Source organism: Panthera tigris, chromosome B1, assembly GCF_018350195.1.
Source record: "Panthera tigris isolate Pti1 chromosome B1, P.tigris_Pti1_mat1.1, whole genome shotgun sequence".
Classification (NCBI taxonomy): domain Eukaryota; kingdom Metazoa; phylum Chordata; class Mammalia; order Carnivora; family Felidae; genus Panthera; species Panthera tigris.
The window spans coordinates 59,011,625-59,034,161 of NC_056663.1; the positions used below are offsets into that span (position 1 = coordinate 59,011,625).

The 22,537-nt window shown below is 42.8% G+C and overlaps 1 protein-coding gene across 3 annotated transcripts in view; it reads left to right on the plus strand.

The window, feature by feature from the left end:
• The first annotated feature begins 17,783 nt into the window (after nucleotides 1-17,783).
• The window catches only part of SH3RF1 (SH3 domain containing ring finger 1), a 179,498-nt gene continuing 174,744 nt past the window's right edge, over nucleotides 17,784-22,537 (plus strand). The window contains exons 1-2 of one of the 3 annotated variants that reach the window (XM_042983652.1): nucleotides 17,784-18,110; nucleotides 19,622-20,108. In XM_042983652.1, the coding sequence (XP_042839586.1) occupies nucleotides 19,716-20,108 (393 nt within the window). In that variant the 5' untranslated portion in view covers nucleotides 17,784-18,110; nucleotides 19,622-19,715. Of the gene's footprint in view, nucleotides 18,111-18,513; nucleotides 18,601-18,949; nucleotides 19,217-19,621; nucleotides 20,109-22,537 lie in introns of those variants that run through there. The other 2 variants (XM_042983651.1, XM_042983653.1) reach the window with 2 other exon arrangements.

Below are 22,537 nucleotides of genomic sequence, written 5' to 3' on the forward strand. Positions count from 1 at the left end.
AGTGAAAAAGAATGAAATCTTGCCATTTGCAACAAAGTGGCTGTATTAGGCTAAGTGAAAGTCAGAAAAGACAGATATCATATGATTTCACTCATTTGTGGAATTTAAGAAAGGGAAGGGAAGGAAAAATAAGATAAAAACAGAGAGGGAGGCAAACCTTAAGAGACTCTTAGATACAGAGAACAAACTGATCGTTGCTGGAGGGGTGTTGGGTTGAGGGGGATGGACTAAATGGGTGATGGACATTAAGGAGGACACTTGTTGGGATGAGCACTGGGTGTTGTATGTAAGTGATAAATCACTAAACTGTACTCCTGAAACCATTATTACACTATATGTTAACTAACTTGGATTTAAAAAAAAAAGAATCTGACAAATCTAGCAGAAAAAAAATAGGAAGAGGGAATAGAATAAAACCCAACAAATTTGACCTAAAAGATGTATGGAACATTACATCTCATAACTACGTTTCTTTTTTATTTTAAAGGAACATTTACAAAAGTTAGTCTTGTCTTTGGTTCAGATAATATCTAGGATATCTAATAACTGATTCACAGAAGTAGAGATTTTATAGGCCACATTCCCTGGCTGTAATCTAAGGGGGGGGGGGGGGGGGGAGGGGATGAATAATGAAAAGGGGATAACCCCCAAGAAACCCTTCTAATTACTCAGAAATTGAGAACCAGCATCCCAAATAATCATTAAAATATAAATACCATTAAAATGTAAATAAATATGAATAAAATATAAAACTATAATAACTGTATAAATATATAGTTTAATGTAAATATAAATAAAATACAAATAAAACAGAAATTACAAACCACCTACGAAGCAATAATGGAGAAAATTTCATACCCAAACATACATGACACGGCTCAAACTATTCCTCTTGGGAATTTATAGCCTTAAAAGCTTTATTATTAAAGAAAAAAGAGAAAGAAATTTAGAGGTCAGTCTAAGAAATCAGAACAAGAACAGCAAAATGAACCAAAGAAAAACTTGAAAGAGAGAATGAAGATGGAAAATAATGAATGGAAAACAAATAAAGTAGAAAAGATAAGTAAGTATATCTCAAAGCAGATTCTTATGAAAGACTCCTCTAAATAGAAAAAGTCCCATCCTGATGAAGGAAAATGCAAGGAGCCAAGGAACAATGGTGTAACAACAGGCTTATTGAAGTGGCCAGGCTTACCAGGGAGTGGTCACGAAACAGTTTTGTTTTCTCCCACCACCGCCTCATACATTTCTTTTGTCAGAAATATTTCCATGCTCTTGTTGACGTTTCCAGCAGAGCCTATGGCTTTTCACCCACTTTTGAGTCTAAAAACAGTCCCATGTTTAGATATTTTGTAGTTTAATCCAGTCTAAATGAAAACCTCAGTATGTCTTCCAATCCAGTGCTTTTCCTGTTTTCCCAACTCAGGTCTGTCTGATTCCCCGCTTTGTAGACCAAGGTGAGGAAGGGATGTAAGTGCCCATTTTATCTACGCCCACTCCCCACAAGCCTCCTCCAGAGTTGGGAAGGGGAGTGTGTGGAGGGAAAGGACCAGCCTGCACCATTTATACTATTTCTTTTGTTGGTCACAAGCCCTCCCTTATCACTTATTTTCAAATTCTGTTTCTTCCATGGTGTGCAGCACATGACCTTGGGAGATTTCTCTTGGAGACCTCCTCACCTGCACTCGTTTTCCTTGGAGCAGCTGATGCACTTGCCAGCTGACTTCTGCAACATTCCAGGCATCAATTCACCCTGGAAAGCAGCCCTCTTTCTAGGATTCATTTCAAGATGACCCAAGCCCTGTTACTTAATGGTACCATGAAAAAAACATAAGCATCCTTTTGCTGTCAGATGGTGGCGATACACCCATTCCATAGCAACTCTGTCTCCCTGCCTTGTTGTAGGGACTGCTCCAGGCCATATACCTCCTCCAGACCCCTCTAGGAAAGAGAGAAGCTCTAGTGTTATATTCACAAGTGAGCCTCACACATCAAGAGACAAGCCATGCTCTCCTGACACTCCTCTTGTGTTCTGCCCTTGCCCCACAGCCAGGGAGAGAAATGCCTGCCTCCTTTCTATCAAACATCCATTCTTACAAATATATTTCTTTTTTTCCCCTACAACTATATTTCTTAAAGCTTGCCTCACTTGGTTTGTGATGGGAAGGGAAGGAAATGAATGCATTCCTCAGCATTCGTATCCAGGCTAGCAACTTCCGCCCAGCTGATTCTCTTCAATCCCACTATTGAATTTTTAGTTTTCTGTCTCATCAGCTGGAGGAGTACATTGAAGTAAGTGATGCTGCATTACCTTCCATATGGGATAATCTCCTGCCATAATAGGATGAGGGGGGTTGCTGTGTAGGAGAGCAGTCCAGAAAGGGCAGTATAGAAGAAGGTGTATAACCTGGGTTCAGAACCTGGGCAGTATAAAGAAGGTGTCCCCATGAAGGGGTGGCCAGGTGTGAATTGTCAGAAACCAAGCAGGGTAAATAGTGTGTCTGAATGGGAGGATTCACACTGGGAGGGGTCCCAGCATAGGATGCCAGGGCCCAAGCAAGGTCAGGAGGGGCTCTGTATAGAAGGACGTCATAGTGCCGGGTATAAGAGAACCTTTGGGGTGTGGAAGTTGCCCTCACAGGGATCTGGCCTGGCCCTGCTGAACCTAAACTAGGTAGGGAGGGCATCCTGTGTGGGGAGCAGCATGGCAGAGCACAGGTGGGGTGAGAGAGTTTTTTTCAAGGAGGAAGGGCCAGCATACAGTTATGGGAGATTGCCTATGTACAAGAGGATTGATCAAAGAAGTAAATAATACTGAGGGGAAATAAGGATCAGGTTGAGGGAATTATAAATATGGAAAGAGAGAGACCAGAATCAGCCCTGTGGTATTGATTGAAATTGGAAGTATCTTGAGATCAGGGACTTCAATATATATAACTACAGAAATACATATAGATGCAAATGTGTGTGTGTGTATTCCTTATCAACCCACTGAGAAGGTCCAAGGCAGAGTTACTCCAAAAGCAATGAGCACAGTTGTTCGAGGATCTTGATTTCTGGAAACCATTCTCCATTAAAAGGCCAGAACTCCTCAGAGAAAAGAGATGCGAGGACTGGGGCAGAGTAAGGTCAATAGGAACCTGGAGGGGCACCTGGGTGGCTCAGTCCGTTAAGCATCCGACTTTGGCTCAGGTCATGATCATCATGATCTTATGGTTCCTGAGATCAAGCTGCATATAGGGCTCCGTACTGACAGTGCAGAGTCTGCTTGGAATTCTCTCTCTCTGCCCCTCCCTTATGTATGCACGCATGCTCTCTGTTTCTCAAAATAAGGAAATAAACTTTAAAAAAAAGGGTGGGGGGTGGGCGCCTGGGTTGATGCCTCAGTCAGTTGAGCGTCCAACTTCAGCTCAGGTCATGATCTCACGGTTCGTGGGTTCCAAGCCCCATGTTGGACTCTGTGCTGACAGCTCAGAGCCTGGAGCCTGCTTCAGATTCTGTGTCTCCCTCTTTCTCTGCCCCTCCCCTGCTCATGCTCTGTCTCCCTCTGTCTTTCAAAAATAAATAAGCCTTAAAAAAATTAAAATAAAGGGGGGTTGGCACCTAGGTGGCTCAGTCAGTTAAGTGTCCAACTTTGGCTCAGGTCATCATCTTGTGGTTCATGAGTTCAAGCCCCACATTGGACTCTGCAATGATGGTGTGGAGCCTGCTTGGGATTCTCTCCCCCCACCCCCCTGCCTCATCCCTCTCCCATTCATGGTCTCTTTCTCTCTCTCTTTCTCAAAATCTTAAAAAAAAAAAAAAAAGGAACCTGGAACATAAGCAAGGAGATGCTGAAAGAATTTGGGGATATAGCAAAAAGATACAGAAGCCAGCCTAAGGAGAAGCCCACAAATGTGGAACAGATTAAGCACCAAAACAGCTAGCTAATGATAGAAATACAAATAATCCTTTGAATGAAATTGCAAACTATGGGAATATATATACTTATTCATATACATATATGAGTACATTGAATATTTACTTAATCTCAAAATACTCTCTAAGAAAATGCTACAGAGAGAAAATGTGACTCTACAGTACAGAAGACTGGAAGACACTAGCTTAAACAAGTTATCAAATTGGACAATACTGAAGCCAAATCATGTGCTATACGATAAGATGCCATGAGAGGAACACAGCATCACTTCTGCGGAGGGTTTTTTTTTTTTCAGAGGTGCATACCCTGAATCTAATAATAAGGGATAGTTTCAAACCCAAATTATACAAAACATCTAGCCTATAATCTTCAAAAGAATCCAAGAATGAGAAGTTATTTCCAAGTTGAAGGAGATTAAAGAGGCATGATAGCTAAGTGGAATGTGGGATTCTGAACTGGATGGATTTTTGCTCTGAAGGATATTATTGGGGATTGTGTTGCTGTTATTGACAAAACTTACTGGTGGGAATGTATGATTGTCATTGTCCCAATTTTGATGGTTGTGTTGTGGTTACACAGGAGAATGACCATGAGGTGATGGGCATCATGTTGGCAACTTCCTCTCAGATGGTTCAGGAAAATGAAAGTTCTTGATATGCTTACTTGCAACTCTTCTGTAAATTTGAGATTGTTTTAAAACTTTTAATTTAATTAATTAATTAATCAATTAATTGATTGATTATCTTAGAGAGAGCATGCATGTGTCAGGGAGAAGGGCAGAGGGAGAGAGACAGAATCCCAAGCAGGCTCCATGCTCAGCATGGAGCTGGATGCAGGGCTTGATTCGACAACACTGGGATCATGACCCTGAACTGAAATTAAGAGTCAGAGGCTTGCCAGCTGAGCTACCCAGGTGCCGGTGTTTCAAAAATTTTTTTTCTTCTAAATTTAAAGTTATGGAGAAAGTGAAAAGACTACCAACTGGAAAAATTCTAGCAATGTCAATGTCAGAGAAGTGGCCAATATCATTAACATACAAAGGACTCTTATGAAACTGACAAGATAGACTAACAAACTCAAATAAGAGAAAATCGAAATGAGAAGTGAACGATAAACGAATAAAAAGAAGTTACCTCAGTAGTTGTCAGGGACATGAAATTTAAAATACTAATTGAAGGGCACCTGGGTGGCTCAGGCGGTTAAGTGTCCGTCTTCAGCTCAGGTCATGATCTCGAGGTTTGTGAGTTCGAACCCCACATCAGGCTCTATGCTGACAGCTCAGAGCCTGGAGCCTGATTTGGAATCTGTGACTCCCTCTCTCTCTCTGCCCCTCCCCCACTCATGCTCTGTCTCTGTCTCTCAAAAAATAAATGAACATTAAAAAAATTTAAAAATTAAGTTAAATACTAATTGATATCATAAGGCACCTATTAAAATGATACAATGGCTTTTTAAATTTTTTACAGTTTATTTATTTATTTTGAGAAAGTGAGCAGGGGAGGAGCAGAGACAGAGAGAGAGAGAGAATCCCAAGCAGGTTCTGCACTGTCACCACAGAGGGGCTCAACTCACAAACCGTGAGAAAAATGATACAAATTTTTAGAAGTGGCAGCCAGAAAGGGTGAATTGAGGATGTGGAATGAGTACTGTCATGCTCTGATGGTAGTAACCTAAACTGTTAAGTGTTTGTGGAATGAATCTGACAATATCTGTTTAAAAAATAGGCATTCATGAGCACTGGGTGTTGTATGGAAATGAATTTGACAATACATTTCATAATAAATAAATAAATAAATAAATAAATAAATAAAACACACCAAAAAAATAGGCATTCAAAAAAACAAATGCATTCCAGGGGTGCCTGGGTGGCTGTCAGTTAAGTGTCCGTCTCTTGGGGCGCCTGGGTGGATCAGTCGGTTAAGCGTCCGACTTCAGCTCAGGTCATGATCTCGCGGTCCGTGAGTTCAAGCCCTGCATCGGGCTCTGTGCTGACCGCTCAGAGCCTGTAGCCTGTTTCGGATTCTGTGTCTCCCTCTCTCTCTGACCCTCCCCAATTAATGCTCTGTCTCTCTCTGTCTCAAAAATAAATAAATGTTAAAAAAATAAAAATAAAAAAAATAAAGTGTCGGTCTCTTGATTTCAACTCAGGCTTGTGAGATCAAGCCCTAAGTAGGGCTCTGGGCTGACTGTGGGGAGCCGGCTTGGGATTCTCTGTCTCCCTCTCTCTTTGCCCCTCCCTCTCTCCCTCCCTCTCTGTCTCTCTCTCAAAAGTAAAATAAGCATTAAAAAATAGCATTCCACTGCAACTAGTAGATAAATAAGTTCTGCAGATTTAATGCACAACATAGTGATTATAGTCAACAATACTGTATTACAAACTTCAAAGTTACTAGATCTGAGACCAGATCTTAACTATTCAAAACATACAAAAAAAACACGACAATTATGTGACTGATAAAGATGTTAGCTAATGCTACTGTAGTAATCATATTGCAATATATAAATGTGTCAAACCAATACCTCAAACTCACATGATGCTATATGGTGATTACATCTCAATAAAAATTAAAAAAAATTTTTTTTAAATGTCTATTTATTTTTGAGAGAGAAAGAGACAGAGTGCAAGCAAGGGAGGGGCAGAGAGAGAGGGGGACACAGAATCCAAAACAGGCTTCAGGCTCTGAGCTGTCGGTGCAGAGCCCAATGCAGGGCTCAGACTCACCAACTGTGAGATCATGACCTGAGCTGAAGTCAGACGCTGAACCAACTGAGCCACCCAGGCGCTCTCCCTAGCCCCCAAAATTTGAAAGTACATGCCCCTTGACCCAGAAATTCCATCCTAGGGAACCCATTCTCTATAGAATGACACAGAAACAAGAATGTTTATTGCAGTTTTGTTTCTAATTACAAAAGAGAAAATAGTGAATTAATAGTGAATTATTACTAATATTTTTAAATAGTGAATTATTAATAGGAAAATGATTGGGACACAACCATTCCAAGGAAAACTATGCAATATAAAGAATGTTAGCTCTATGCCTGTTGACTGAAAGGGATTCCTACATTATATTTTTTAGAGAGAAAAAGCAAGATGCAGAGAAAATATATAAGACACCCTATTTTTTAAACAAAGTGAACTTCCATAAAGTATATGTCCATATATTTTATATATGATTATATTAGCATGTAGAAAGATATGGAAACATACCCACGTACATACAATATATTGGTTTGGGAGGAGGGGTGGATACAAATAGGAAGGAGGAGATGAACTCTGATGGTATTGCCTTGTTTTGACTAATTTCTATTGCTCTATAGACAAGTCTTATCAGCTGGGTTAACCGATTACTGAGATGCTAGCCATTTGGGTAAATTAATTGCGAAAGATTGCTACCATGAAAATAGTGAGCGTAGTCTGTAGATCTATTGTCAGGCCCCAACTAAGAAAGCTGGAATCTGAAAAAAATCAGCAGTTGGAAGCAAGACAAGTGACTAACATACTCAGCAAAAAATTTGTGAGAATGGAGGGCCAAGAGAAATTTAAGATGAAGTCCACAAGTGATGATTATTTATCAAAGGCAGTGGGAGGTGGTGAGCAGAGGAAGATTCCCAACACGAGAGTCAAGCACCAGATGACATTGCAGGCCACGAATGTGTAAAGACTTAGGATCACAGTCTAATGGTTAGAATCACATAAGTGGAAGATGAACATGGGTCTGGAACTTAACGATAGTTCAGAGAAGTGAAAGTACTGACAGAGCAGGTTGGTTGGGTCGGCCCTTCTGCTCTTCCTCCCGCATGACACTTACAAATTCCCACCAGTAAAAGATTTGGGCAGCTCCTGGTGCCGATAGAAAGGGAAGAAAGACAAAAACAAACAAAGAAAAAATGAAAACACAAGATTTTGAAATAGAGAATTCTGCTGCTAAGAGAAAAGGCTCCTAAACACTTCAGTGTAAAATAATCAGGTGGGGGGCACCTGGGTGGCTCAGGTGGTTGAGCGTCCGAGTCTTGATCTCAGCTCCCATCTCAGTCCTAGGGTGGGGAGTTCAAGCCTCGTGTTAGGCTCTATGTAGGGCACAGAGCCAACTTAAAAATAAATTTCAAGTGCATTCTCTTCTAAGCTTCACAACAACCTGTGAGGTAGGTACCGTGATCTCCATTTTAAACGTGAGGAAACTAAGGCTGACACAGGTTAGATAACTTTCTTAAAGTCACATAAGTAAAAATTCCCAGAGCCAAGACTCAAACCCAAGCCTGTCTGCCTCTATAGTATTAATTATTCTGTTTGTAGAAAAACTGATATTTTTAATGATGGCCTGGAGTCATCCGGAAATGTTAATTTCCTGTGCTTTTAATTTCCTTTTAAAGAAAAAATTTTTTTAATGTTTATTTATTTTTGAAAGAGAGAGAGACAGAGACAGAGTGCGAGTGGGGGAGAGGCAGAAAGAGGGAGACACAAAATCTGAAGCAAGCTCCAGGCTTTGAGCTGTCAGCACAGAGTCTGACGCGGGACTTGAACTCACAAACTGCGAGATCGTGACCTGAGTCGAAGCTGGATGCTTAACTGACTGAGCCACCCAGGAGCCCCTTCTGTGCCTTTCATTTCAAAAATCAGGGAAATTTAAACTATACTTCAAATATTTTCAGCCAAATAAAACTTGGTTTTCCAGAGTGACCCACTCTTCAAGGATTCTGGATAGCTGAAGCTTTAACTGTACTTCACAGCTTCTTACTAGATTTCAGTAATTATAGCTCTATAAATTGATTGAAATTGAGTTGCAAATAAAATTTTTATGAAATGCTATAAAATACATTGGTTGTAAATTTGGATTACTACATAAATTTTATCTATTGCATTTCCTTGCAAACTTCATTTTTAAAAAAAAACCCTTGAAATGTTTTTGGCAGGATTTTTTCTAAAAAATACTTCAATATGGGCTTTTTCTTGGCAATCCATATGATTTCCTGAAGTTCCTACTGAGTATAAACTTACTATGTAAACATAAAACTTGATTCCCCCAGTAAAAGCATCAACCATTTGTAAATGCCAATAGGCTTTATAAGCAATTTGCAGCCTGTGAGTAAGGTCATCTTCTTTTTTTCCCATATTGTCTCTGATGCTTGTAATATGGGCCACAGAATCCTTAGTAAGGCTATTTGTGAATTCTTCTTTGCTTTAAGACCTCCTGACCTTTTGACTAAACATTCCTTCATTTTCCTGGAGTAAAGAATCTGATTTAAAAACTCTAGCCAGCGTTACCTGATCACATTTCCTCCAATATGTCAACTTAGCCATAACTGCTTTGAACATCTAACCTTTCCTTAACCCCCGTCACGTTCATACAACCACACATAACAATATATACAGTTCTTTTTCATTTATCAAAAGAAAGAATCCTTGGGGAATAAAGATTTGACAGCTCCTGTTACAAGATAATTGTAATACTTAAAAAAAGAGAGAGAGAGAGAGAGATGAGACAGATGGTGTACACTGGAGACATGTGGAAGTTTGCTTGGAAAATAGCTTCAGAAATTCAATTGAGACTGAAAAGAAATTATGCAAATTATCAGTTTTGCATAAAAGCATCATGGAAAACAAGGAAATTATCTTAATCTTTAGTCTTCCGCAATCTTGTCAAAGAGAAATATGTCAACTGGACTGATACCATCTTGGTTTCCTATTTTTAAAAAACTCAATAGCCACTCATTTTTTTTCTTTGTTCTTTTCTTCTTTTCTTTTTTTACAGAGAGAGAGAGGAGAGAGAGAGAGAGCACGCATGAGCTGGGGAGAGGGGCCGGGGCGGGGGAGAGAATTTTAAGCAGGCTCCACTCTCAGCACAGAGCCTGTCTCAGGGCTTGATTCCATGACCCTGGGATCAGGACCTGAGCCCAAATCAAGAGTTGGTTGCTGAACTGACTGAGCCACCCAAGTGCCCCTATAACCATTCATTTTGAATTACGGAGAAAAGAGATTGTTTTGAATGAGATGATTAAAAACATTAACTTCTATATTGCTATGCTGAGGTCTAATTCATTAACATCAAATATCAATGCATTTTATTTTGAGAGAGTGAGCGCGTGCGGGGGGGGGGTGACGCGCACACACACACACACACACACACACACACACGTGGGGGAGGGGCAGAAAGAGAGAGAGGGAGACACAGACTCCAAAGCAGGCTCCAGGCTCTGAGCTGTAAGTGCAGAGCCTGAAGCAAGGCTTGACAAAAGGTTCGACATGGGTTTTGACATAGGACTTGACAGGGGGCTCGAACTCACAAACTGTGAGATCATGACCTGAGCCGAAGTCAGATGTTGAACCAACTGAGCCAGCCAGGTACCCCAACTGTTAATACATTCTTTGATGAGTTATTAAATACTTGTATCATATGTAATTTACATGGGGAATGCTTTATAATACATTTATTAGTTATTTCATCAAATGTCAATGGCACAAAATGATGATGGAAATTTAATTTTAAAAATTATGTTTATTACTTAAACAAATTTTTCAAAGTGCCCCTTTAAACTTTATGTTTGCCTGATTCACGCATGACACAAAATTTTTTTTAAAAGGAAACACGTACAAGATGCCATGAGGATAGGAATCCTAAGGAACAGTGTAAAGGTTGGGGTGAACATTTTGGTGGTACAGTTTTAGGGAAATGAGGGGCAGAAAAATAATAAGGAAACTGATGTCAGCAGAAGGAAGAAAACCACTTACTGAATTCAGGCAAGTTTTCAGAAAAATGAGTTGAAGTATAGTTTGATCAGTACCCAGCATGATGATAGTTACGCTTTTTTTTAAAAAAAAATTCTTTTAACGTTTATTTATTTTTGAGACAGAGAGAGACAGAACAGGAACAGGGGAGGGTCAGAGAAAGGGAGACACAGAATCTGAAGCAGGTTCCAGCCTCTGAGCTGTCAGCACAGAGCCCGATGTGGGGCTTGAACTCATGGACCACGAGATCATGACCGGAGCTGAAGTCAGATGCTTAACCGACTGAGCCACCCAGGCACCCCCATATAGTTATGCTTTTAAAAACATGCTTAACCGACTGAGCTATGCAGGTGCCCCATATAGTTATGCTTTTAAAAACATGAATAAACACACTTTATTTAGAAGCAAGGAAGAGAGAGGTGAAGTGCTGACTACAGATGAAAGAAAATGTTATGGGATCATTTCTAGTCGTTATGAAATCACAGAATATAGGCTTGTATTTGAGTACACATGTGAATTAGTTTGGATAAATTGAGAAAGACTCACATCTTTTGCAGTCTTATAATAAAAAAAGAAACCTAGGTCACGTATTATGAACCTCTAGTAAATTCTTGCTCATGTCCGTGTGTGTGTGTGTGTGTGTGTGTGTGCACTCTCATGTTTAAGCTGGCCTACTTAAATGCATTAGAAAAGTCAACCTTTATCCTTATATTTGATCAGAAAAAAAAAGAAGTCTGAAAATTGATAAACAATCTTTAATATATAAAGATGGGTTACCAAGAAAGATTATGGAATTTCATTTCCCGAAGATGGTTAGATAAAGTGATGGATATTTATCTACTCTCTAATAGTTGGGTTAGGTAAAGTTTGCTTAGAAGCAAAAAGACCACTTCAAGGCTTAAACTTTTAAAATGATAATGGAATTTGACAAGAGAAAGTATTTTTAATAGAAAGGAAGAAATCCTATTATATTTTCCTCATATAGGTTAAATTTTTTTTGTACTTGGGTCAGAAATATCTTAGAGGCATCTGGTTTTCAAGCATTTTTTCACTGAAGTTTAACAGTATTGAGCAACAGGACCTTCTGAGGCGTGATGTGGGTGACCCTGGTCATATTTGGAGTCCTGGGGTAAATTGGGGTCAGCCATGTGTGTTTCTCTGGGCAGACTAATATTTTTGCTTCCCTTTAAACACATATTCTTTAAAAATCTGTCCAGTATTTATTAAGAGGAGAAACAGCACTGCATGGTGAAGTGGGCAGTAAAAAGGGGGACAGACTAGAATGAATGAGGGTGAAACACTCAATGGCTCTTCTGTTGTCTCCAGAAAACCAGGAATGGCTCCAAGCTCGCATATCCTTCTCGGCGAAATCAAAGCCCTGGAGGCCCATTAGAGATGAGCCTCCTTGATCAGTGCCCAGGGTACCTCCCTTTTAATGTGCCTCTGGGTGACTGTAGGTTAGCATTTCTCAAATTGTGGTCCCAGCAACACCTACATTAGAATCACCTGATTCTTGAACCTGTACTAGACCTACTAAGTAAGAATCTGTACCAATGAAGCTAGGATGTCTGCATTTTAAATAAGTTTTGTAAGTGATTTGGACTACGCTGAACTTCAAGAACCACTCTCTGAAGGCCAGCTTAGAATCAGAGTCAGCTTAGAGCACTCCGGCCCTCGCCAAGTACTCTGCTGTCAAATTGCTCCTCAAATGTTCAGACCTGTTTCAAGAAGGCTGGAGGAAGATTCAGTTCGGTTCCTCCCACTCATCAGTCTTTCTCCCTAGCATCCATCCTGATTGAACTGAAATCTTCGGGGAGTGTCTATAAATACTCCATCTGCTCAGATTTTCTGCCAGACAGTGAAGTTTGCACCACCTTCCCACTACTGTAGACTGAAATAACTTCTCTGGGCTTGCCTGATTCTAACTGATAAGAACCCCTCTTCTGACAACTAGGGTGCTTCAAGACCACTTGGGTTTTTACAAGAGGAATCCATTGCCCTTAGATGTCCTTTATGCAATTAGGATGGAGATAAAATTTTAATGCTGGAAAGAACCTCAGAGATAATCCAATCCACCCTCTAATTATGTGGAAACAGATGCCGATGTATACAGAAAAGGAGACTGGGAACAAACATTTTATTGAGTCCCTACTATGTGCCATAAAGGCACTGAGCTAGATTTTTCAGTGAGTTCCATCATTAATTTTTTACAATAAATTTTCAAAATAGAGAACATTATATTCATTTGAACAGATAAGGAAGCTGAAACTCAGAAAAATTAAAGAAATTTGCAAAGCCATTTAGTTAACAGGTAGTGGATCCAGGATTGAATTTAGATTCTAATCAAAATAATATTAACTATCATTTATTAAGTACTTACCATGTGTAGGACATAGTTCCAAGTATTCTTTTTTTATTAACTTATATAAAATTTCCACAATATTAATTTTATGCCCATTTATGGGGGAAATTTAGACATAGGAGGCTAGACACTTGCCTGAAGTTCACCCAGTTAGTAGATGGAGAAGGCTTTGATTCCAAAGCTCTTTCCTGAGTCAGGTACTCTGGAAAGACTGAAAGCAGGGAAAATATTAGCTGTTCAAATAGAAGATAAAGAGTCCTGAAATAAGGATTGGGAGAAGGGGCAGATTTAAAAAGCACTTCTGGGGCGCCTGGGTGGCTCAGTCGGTTAAGTGTCCAACTTCAGCTCAGGTCATGATCTCACGGTTGGTGGGTTTGAGCCCCACATTGGGCTCTGTGCTGACAGCTCCGGAGCCTGGAATCTGCTTCGGATTCTGTCTCCCTCTCTCTCTGCCCCTCCCCCACTCACGCTCTGTGTCTGTCTCTCTCAAAAACAAACATTAAAAAATTGTTTTAAAAACAAAATAAAAAGCACTTCTGATGATCTTTGGATCATTTATCTGGGAGAAGATTTCTCAGGGAGAAGAGGGAAAAGGAGAGACTAACTGAATTTTCTTGCTTGGAGAACTAAGTAGATGATGACTAAGACCTAGAATGAAGACAAACTGGCATTACATTCATGTTCTGTGTTATGTAGCTGGAATTTAGCTTTTTCTGCAGCTTAACTGTGAAGAGAAAGAATCATGTGTCCTCTTCTGCATAAAACTTAGTGACTGATAGATTCTAAGAAAGATTCTCAATGGAATTTGGAACATTGCCTGATTTCCTATCTGTAGATCAGCAAAGCACTAAGTATATTTGTAGCCTTAGGATGGTAATAAATATAATTCTCCGCTTGACTCATTTTTTATTTGAGAATCATTCACTGGTACCCACCATGGGTTGGCTGTCCAGGCTACAATAGTGAAGAAGACAGACCTGATGCCTTCAGGGAGCTTATATTCAGGCAAGGGAGATAGGCAATAAACAAGGTATCAAAAAGGGAGACTCTGAAGAGTACCATAAAGAAGATAAACAAGGTGCTGTGGTAGAACATGATGGTGTAGGGTCCAAGTGACACAAGGGCTCCTAAGATGTGGAAGGTGCTTGATTTTTATTCTAAGTATGATAGAAAGAAATTGGTGAGTTTTGAGAAAGGGAGTGACATGATCTGTTATGCATTTTTTGTATCTTGCTCTGGGTGTCACTACATTCAGGACAAGACTGTGGGGACAGGAGTGGGAGCAGAGAAGCTGGTTAGGAGGGCCAGAGGCAAAGAGCGATCAATGGTGGCTTGAATAAAGATTCAGTCGATCAAAGGGAAGTAGTAGAAATTGAAATATATTCTGAGAGCAGCTGGCAGGCTTGCTGATGGAGAAGGTTGGAGAGGGAGAGGGAGAAATCAAAGATGACCTCTACATTTCTAGTTACGCAATTGGGTAAACAGTGCTTCCAGTTCCCAATGTCGCCAGCAACTGGAGGCAGGGTAAGTTTTGAAGGAAAACGATGATCAGATACATGTATGTGTGAGTATGATACCAAAGCTTATAGAAGAGTGGTTTGGCCTGGAATTTAAAAGCCCGATTTGTGTCATAACATTGTCACTAAAAGCAATAACTGCTTTACACCTCGTTTTTTCCCATCTACGCATGCGGATGATTATATCTGTCTTTACTGCTTCAGAGGGATGCTTAGAAGATAAATGAGACAACATATATAAAAGTACTTTGAAGTCTTGGGAGGATCTGTACGGTATTAAGCCAAGCTATCATTATTGTGTACAGGGTGTGTTTATATTTTCATGTAGCTACTCAAAGTCACAGGGGCCATATCATGTTTACATTCTTCAAGTTCAGTTCCCAGAAATGGTGAGATGAACATGCTTCTCTTTACCCAACTGTCCCTTCTGCTATAGTATTCTTTTGACAGGATTTGGCAATTGTAAGTGTTTTCTCAAACTTTTCAAAGACCGTGGGAAGGAAGGATTTTGCCCAATATACCTCTGCCTGGGTAATTTTCAGCAGATAACGATAATGACATCTTTCTTTAATAGAGATGTACGGATTAGAAAGAATCAGCACATGATTTCATTGACTCTTCCAAGAACACTCTAAGAAAGGTATGATCTATTTCACCATTTGATGGAAGAAAGATGGCTCAAGAGTTTAAAGTAATTCGCCTAAAATTTCATTTTACAGCTAGAGTAATTAAGGCTAATAGAAGAGTTGTGTTCTACCAAATATAGTGAAGTAGCACCAGGGGCATTCAAGGAACTGCAGCTATGTGCCAGATAATAACATTCATGGGATGTATGGGGGTGCTTTTTCGATCACTGCAGTCTTGGGCACACTGTCTTTAGTTCTTTGATAATGGGCGTGACTGATTTTCTTGCCTAGTTTCAAGAGCTGCACCATTCCACCCATGACTTTATATACTGTTCTCTGTAAAAACAAACAAAAAACCAAAATAAGAACAAACAAAACAGAAATTGTCCCTTGCTCTCCAAAGTAATTACATGATGAACAGTGTCTTCTTTCCCTCGGGAGCAGACATAGTACACTTGGTTTTGCCTGAGGCGGAATGTTAAGAGAGGGTACTTAGAATCTAGAGACCTGAGGTTGTCTTGTGATTTTGTGACCTAGGGTTGCAATGAACCTATCTGAACTTTGCTTTCAAAAACTGTGAACTGCAGGGGCGCCTGGGTGGCTCAGTCGGTTAAGCGTCCAACTTCGGCTCAGGTCATGATCTCACGGTCCATGAGTTTGAGCCCCGTGTTGTTGCCTCTGAGCTGTCAGGCTCTGAGCCTGGATCCTGCTTCAGATTCTTTCTCCCTCTCTCTCTGCCCCTCCCCCACTCATGGCTCTCTCTCAAAAATAAATTAAAAAAGAAATATTAAAAACTGTGAACTGCATCTACTAATATTTGTGCTTACTGACTGTACTCTTCCAGTCAGCCTCACCTTCATCTGCACAGTTCCAGATACAGAAGTACATAGGCTAAGTAGTCACTTTCAGAGTGCCTTGTTTCTAGATTATCAGATTAAAAATTCTCCATTCTGGGGACACTTCGGTGGCTCAGTTGGTTGAAAGATGATGGACTTTGGCTCAGGTCATGATCTCACAGTTCCTAAGTTCAAGCCCCACATGGGAGCTGGCTGCTGTCAGCACAACCCCTGCCCCCCGCCCCCACTTCTGATCCTCTATCCTCCTCTCTCTGCCCCTCCCCTGCTTGCTCTCTCCCTAAAATAAATAAATATTTGAAAAAAACCCACTTCATTCTGTTCATTCCTTCCCTTGCCTTCTCAGCTCAAATCCATGTGTATTTGCTCACTTCTAACGGAGGGGGAAGGGGGCTGTTTCTGGTGTTCACACAAGATGATTCTCAGCATATTAATCTATTTAAAACAAAGCTGCGGAGGGATGAGTATCAGATTGCAGTAAGGATTGAATTAATGGGTGTAGAATGTTTAACACATTCAATGTATGATCAATAATTATTAACTGTTATACTTTCTTTCTCACTTAGGTGATCTCATTTGTCTTGAAGAGTTGAGCGTGGCCTGGGTGGAGACGAGAGAATAATCTGACTTCCCTTCAGCAGGTCACTGTGGTCGCTGGCCAGGCAGGGGTTTCTTGCATAATATGCGTTAACCCTTCTTATGTTCGCCTAGCGTCTGCCTACCTTTGAGGAAGGGTATTTGGGATAACTCTTTTAAGCTGACGGTAAATGCAAATACAATTACGGCAACTTTGAGATACTGACAACATTTCAACTTGTTTCCCCCTCTCAACCGAGTCTGCAAAACAAACCTCAAAACCTGTGGACGTGTTTTTCAAAACTACATTTCAGTTTACAGGTGTGCGCCTGGGGCAACCGAAACAAAGATTACAGTGGTGATTATGGCTGCCTCCTAGGCTCAGATAAAAGAGGCGCCTCTCAGCTAGCTTTACGGAGCCAGCTCACCTGGGGTCAGACTTTGAATTTTCCCCGTTTGGGGCAGGTCTGACAGTAAACCCCCCACAACTGTTTTCCTCGCCTCTCTCCCCTCCCATTTTGAGCTCTTGGGTCAGCAATCCTCCCAGCCGGCTCGGGTTTGTGCCCCGGGGAGGCGGCGTGATGCCTGGGTGCGGGCAGACCGGGGAGCAAGGCCGGGCTGCGGCGGCGGCGGCGGCGGCGGCGGCGGCGGCGGCGGCGGCGGCCCGAGAATGGGCGGGTGGACAGCTGCCCTGGGACTGTCCCCGCGCTGATCCGACTTGCCCCTCTCGGACCTCGGGGGTAACAGCACTTCGCTCTCACTCTCCCAAGTGTGTCCGGAGGGCCGGGAGAACAGACGCAGAGGAAAAGTGGGATCAGTTCCCGCCAGGGCCGCTCCCGCCCTTTCCGCGGCCCCGGCCCCGGCCCCTCCCGCGCCCCGGCGGGTCCCGCCCCGAGTCGTCCGTCCCGGGCCGCCGGGCACCGCTGGGCAGGAGGAGGACGCGGCCGGTCCCTGCCCCGTGGCGCCTTCCTTCTCCACTCCGTCGCCACTCCCAAAGCTCGCCCCCTCCGGTTGCTTCATCTTCTCGGGCGTGTTTTCCTCAGGGAAAGGCGCGTGCCCCTAAACCATCCCTCTCACTCGCTCTCGGGGACCCCGCTTCCTGGACTCGCGGCCCTCGCAGCGCCCCCTCAGGCCGCCGCCCCCATCGCGCCCCCGGGGGCGGGCGGGGACCGCGCGCAGGTACCTCAGCGCCCGGAGGGAGGCTGCGCCGGCCCCGCGGTTCCCGGAGGTGCCGCGCCCGCTCCGGGGGGAGGCGCTGTGGTGCGGGGCCGCCCCCTCGCGCCCCGGGCGCCCGCTGCGGCTCGGCCTCTTCCTCCTCCTCCTCTTCCTCCGCCCTCCTTGGCTGGGAAAGTGGGAGGCGGCGGCGGCGTGTGTGTGTGTGTGCGCGCGTGAGGGGGGCGGCAGAGAGGAGTCTCCGGGTGCCGCCGCGGCGTCAGAGACACTGCGCGCGGCGGGCGCGGCGGGGCCGCATCTGCATCGGTCTCCGCCGCCGCTGCGGGGCCGCGAACAAAGAGGAGGAGCCGAGGCGCGAGGTAGGGCGCGGGGCCGCGCGGGGGGAGCCGGCGCGGGCAGACGCTCGCGGCCGAGGAGGCGGTGGTCGGGGCGCTGGGCTGTCCGCCTGCCCCTCCGCCCCGGAGCCGGGACGGCGGCGCGGCCTCGCCGCCTTCTCCCGGCAGGAAGCTGCCCGGGCTCGGTGCCGCGGTCTCCCGGGGGGCGCAGCCCAGCACTCCCTGCCCTCCCGGAGGCTCGGTCTCTCTGGGGACTCCCGCCTCATCTCTGCGGCGTCACAGACGTTTCCCGGTGGCACTCTGTGGGGCTGACTTTCGCAACTTAAGGCTTCGAATTTATTTTTAAGTCCTTGAAAACTTCCAGCAGTCGTTCGGGGGGATTTGTGTGCCCGGCCTGACCCGAAGGGTGGCGGAGAGGAGGCTGCTGAAGGAGATCCCCGTTCCGGCAGCCGCCGGGCCGCAGCCCCAGCGCGGGACCCTCCCCTGCCGCGGGTCGGCGACACCTGGCTCCGGGGTGTGTCCGCGGCGAGCGGCCGCCGCGCCTCCCTGCGGGTCGCGGAGTACCTGTGCTCGGCGGCGTGGGAGAGGGGCTCAGGGGCTCCCCGCTCCCCCGACTCCGTCAAGAACATCCACATCTTGTTGCCCTCTTTCTCCCAGGCACTCCCATTTGCACTTACTTCGGAGGTGGGGGGGGGGGGGGAGCGGCGCAGGCACCGCTTTAAATGCTTTTTTTCCCCGAATGGCCCCATTTTCCTATGACGCTCACAGTGTTCAGCCCAGCATTCCATTGTCAGATTCTTTTGGTGATAATTTTGCCAGATTTTTCTGAATGGGGTTAGGACGGGCTGGCCAGAGATCCGTTTCAGAGTTTGTCAACCGCTGCCCCCGAAGGGTGCTTTTTCTAGTTCAGCTGCTTGCAAGCGAATCTTTAGTTGTGTCCCTCAGAATTGTCAACCTTCGGCTCATTTTGGTTGGGCAAGATTAAGCAGTTCTATTTTTAAGACCGATGGAGAAACATATGTATTTAATATTGGGATCATTTACCACAGGCGATCACATGAGGCATGGTTTCTTAAGCACTAAAGTGGCTTCAAGATTGGGAAGTTTGTTGGCTTTAAAAATACTTTCAGGTAGAGGAAACTTTGAGTTGCTTCTGTTCAGCTTCTCGTATGAGTTGAGGAGGACTTTATTAAGGCAGCCAGTATCACTTTGAGAGCTGAAGAAGTTATGCTGTTTGTTGCATTTCCTAAATCCCGTTTCATTACAGGAATCCCATACAGTGCTTGATACAGCCGTTTCTGCCCAGTGAACTCCTAGATATCTTTAGGGATTCGTTTCGAATTGTTTAAAAAGCCCACTTTGTGTTTAGCTGTTGACTTTGGAGTTCAGGAACCACATTCCAAAGCAAAGCTGCACTATTCAGAGGAAGCACTTTTGTGTACTTTTTTGGTTCTCGGGGCTCCGCTGTGAAACGTCTCTCCAAGTAACAATACTAATTTTCTGTCTTCTCTCCTCCCCCTCCCCCATTACTCCAGAGCGAAGTCTGAAATGGATGTTACATGAATCACTTTCAGGGATGCGCACGACTGTGAACATTTCTGAAGCCTTTTCTCAGTAGACGAGATAAAGATGGATGAATCTGCCTTGTTGGATCTTCTGGAGTGTCCGGTGTGTCTAGAGCGGCTTGATGCTTCCGCAAAGGTCTTGCCTTGCCAGCACACGTTTTGCAAACGATGTTTGCTGGGGATTGTAGGTTCCCGAAATGAACTCAGATGTCCAGAGTGCAGGACTCTTGTTGGCTCGGGTGTTGAGGAGCTTCCAAGTAACATCCTGCTGGTCAGACTTCTGGATGGCATCAAGCAGAGGCCTTGGAAACCTGGCCCTGGTGGGGGCAGTGGGACCAACTGCACAAATGCATTAAGGGCTCAGAGCAGCACTGTGGCTAATTGTAGCTCAAAAGATTTGCAGAGCTCCCAGGGCGGACAGCAGCCACGGGTGCAAGCCTGGAGCCCCCCGGTGAGGGTGAGTAGCCTGCAGAAGCAGTTTGGTGAATCAAGGTGGTGACAGCTACATTTTCTTTCTTTATGCTTCAGCTTGAGATTTGCTAAATCAGTTCGCTGCTAAGGAAGCCACACTTACTGGAACAGATAGGAAATTGTGCCTCGGCATTCTTTTTTTTTTCCTTTTGGAATGAGAGTGGATACAGATAACAAATTTTTGTTTTTTAAATTCTCTCCAGATAGCCGCTATTACCTTTTAAGATAAATTTTGGGAAACAGGTAGCAATTATTCACGGAAACCTAAAACAAAGCAGTTTTTTGGTGCTCACGTTAAAATGGAAATTTGGTATGATTTTTCCTTTTTTATGGAGTTGGGGAAACCATAATCATGTATGGATGTATACATATATGATATATATTGTAAATATGTGTGTGGGTGGATCATAATAGGAAATTAAACCTTAATTTGTACGTTGCATTGGGCCATTCGAGCCATTCTTTTGGTTTTATGAATGCACAGCACAGAATTTACTGGTTGGAGGAATTCTTAACAAATCATGGCCACAGGTAGCAGAGTTTCGTTGCTGTAGCAACGAAATGTCATTTAGGACTACAGTGTAACAGAGAATCTAGCTTTATGTTGGGTTTCATAGGGAGTGAAAAGAAATGTTTCCATCAGAATGATTTTTCTTGGGGTTTTGGGTTTGGGCTGAAATAATTTTAAATGAAGGTAAATATTTGGACAGTTACCACATTTTAAATTCCTAGAACGTAAGGTATTCTGAATAAATCTATATTATGTTATGGGTAATGGCATTCCAAGTAAGACATGTTTTTCTCATTTTTGTAAAAATAAAAAGTAGCTATGGGCATCAGATAATTAAAACAATTTCATTTTTGTCGGAAGAAACAATTCTAATGATTGGCCAAACTGATAAAATATATTTTTAAAGAACACTTAATTTGGATGAGAATATATATTTCTTTCTCAAATATTCTTGGTAAACACTCAAAACTGACTTATTTAGTGTTGGAACAGCCTATTGGGATGGCGTTAGACGGTATTAATTCACAGATGTGAGTGTCAGACAGCTACAACCATTCCCTCACTTTCTTCTCAGGCTCATCTTTTAAAATGATACAACGTGTTTCTATCACTAGATGTAAAATAGGAAGGTGTCTTAATTACTAGGAAACAGTTTCATTACTAGGCTATCCAGCTTCTTTTGATTTATATTTAATTTTTTTTGAAGATAGTGAGAACTTTGGGTTAGAAGACTGTGTTGTGAACTTGGTCTGCTTATAGTACTTTTCTTAGATTTCCTTTATTTTATGGAGTTTCCTGGTGCATTGGTTAATGTATATGGTCATTAATATTTTAGCCTCAGAACCAGTGATCAAGTTGATTATTTCTGAGACACCTGACCCTGGTCTGCTCAGCTTAATGAGAGAGTGGATTTGCTTCTTTTGGAGAGATTTTGTTTCCTTCTTAATTGGACTGGAGAGATTGTAGCTTCTGGCTATGGGTGGAAGCATCTTAGTTGTTGACACATTGCCTTACCTGTTGTGAGGAATGCACTGAATGTTTGGTTACTGATAAAACGGAATTTAAGAAAAGGGCTCAAGCATTTAACTTAACATGCTTTGCATTTTAAGTTTTCTTTCTAATAATGGAGATTGACTATGTAATGCTGTAGTGTTCATTTAGTTCAACTGCTAAACTTCCCATATTGAGCTTCACTTTTCTTGGGTAAACTTTTTTTTCAGATTTTGATGATGTTGCTCTTATTTTTCTGGCTTCTATGATTTCCTAATTTGCTTCATGTTTCTTCTTTAGCATGAGAAAAATTATTCACCAAGAAGCCCTGCTCAACTTGAGCCTTACACCTTGGATAAAATAATTGAAGTCCATAAAACAGAAGATGATGTCTGTTACGTTGCGGGTTGGGGAGGCATAGAAAGTAGAGGACAAAGCAAGAAACCAAATTATTCAGTAACCTGGGCTCATGCAACTGTTGCAATTCTTATAAAAAGAACAGTTTTATTTTTCTAGTCTAAAATAATTTCTCATTAGCAGTTACTGGTAGCTTTTGCTTTCGAGTATTCAAAAGAATCAGGGCTACATAAATAGTCCAAATACCTGAAAGATAAATACATCTCAGAAAACACTCCTTTTAAAAAAAGAAATCAGTAAGGTACAGACATGTGGAGGTTGTAATGCACTCTTTTGGACACTTTCCTGAGGTGAGTGACCATAATAAATCCCAAGCAAGCATTCTACTCTCTTAGATGTTCTGACACAACCGAGTGGTGCATGAGCCTGTTTCCACATGTTGCGCAAAGCTGAAAGTGATAACATGTGGAATGTTGCTTCAGTTTATTAGTTATGTTCTATGTTCCATTAGATTGTGACCATGTGGCTTCCTCATGTGTTTAGCCGAGGTAGATGGA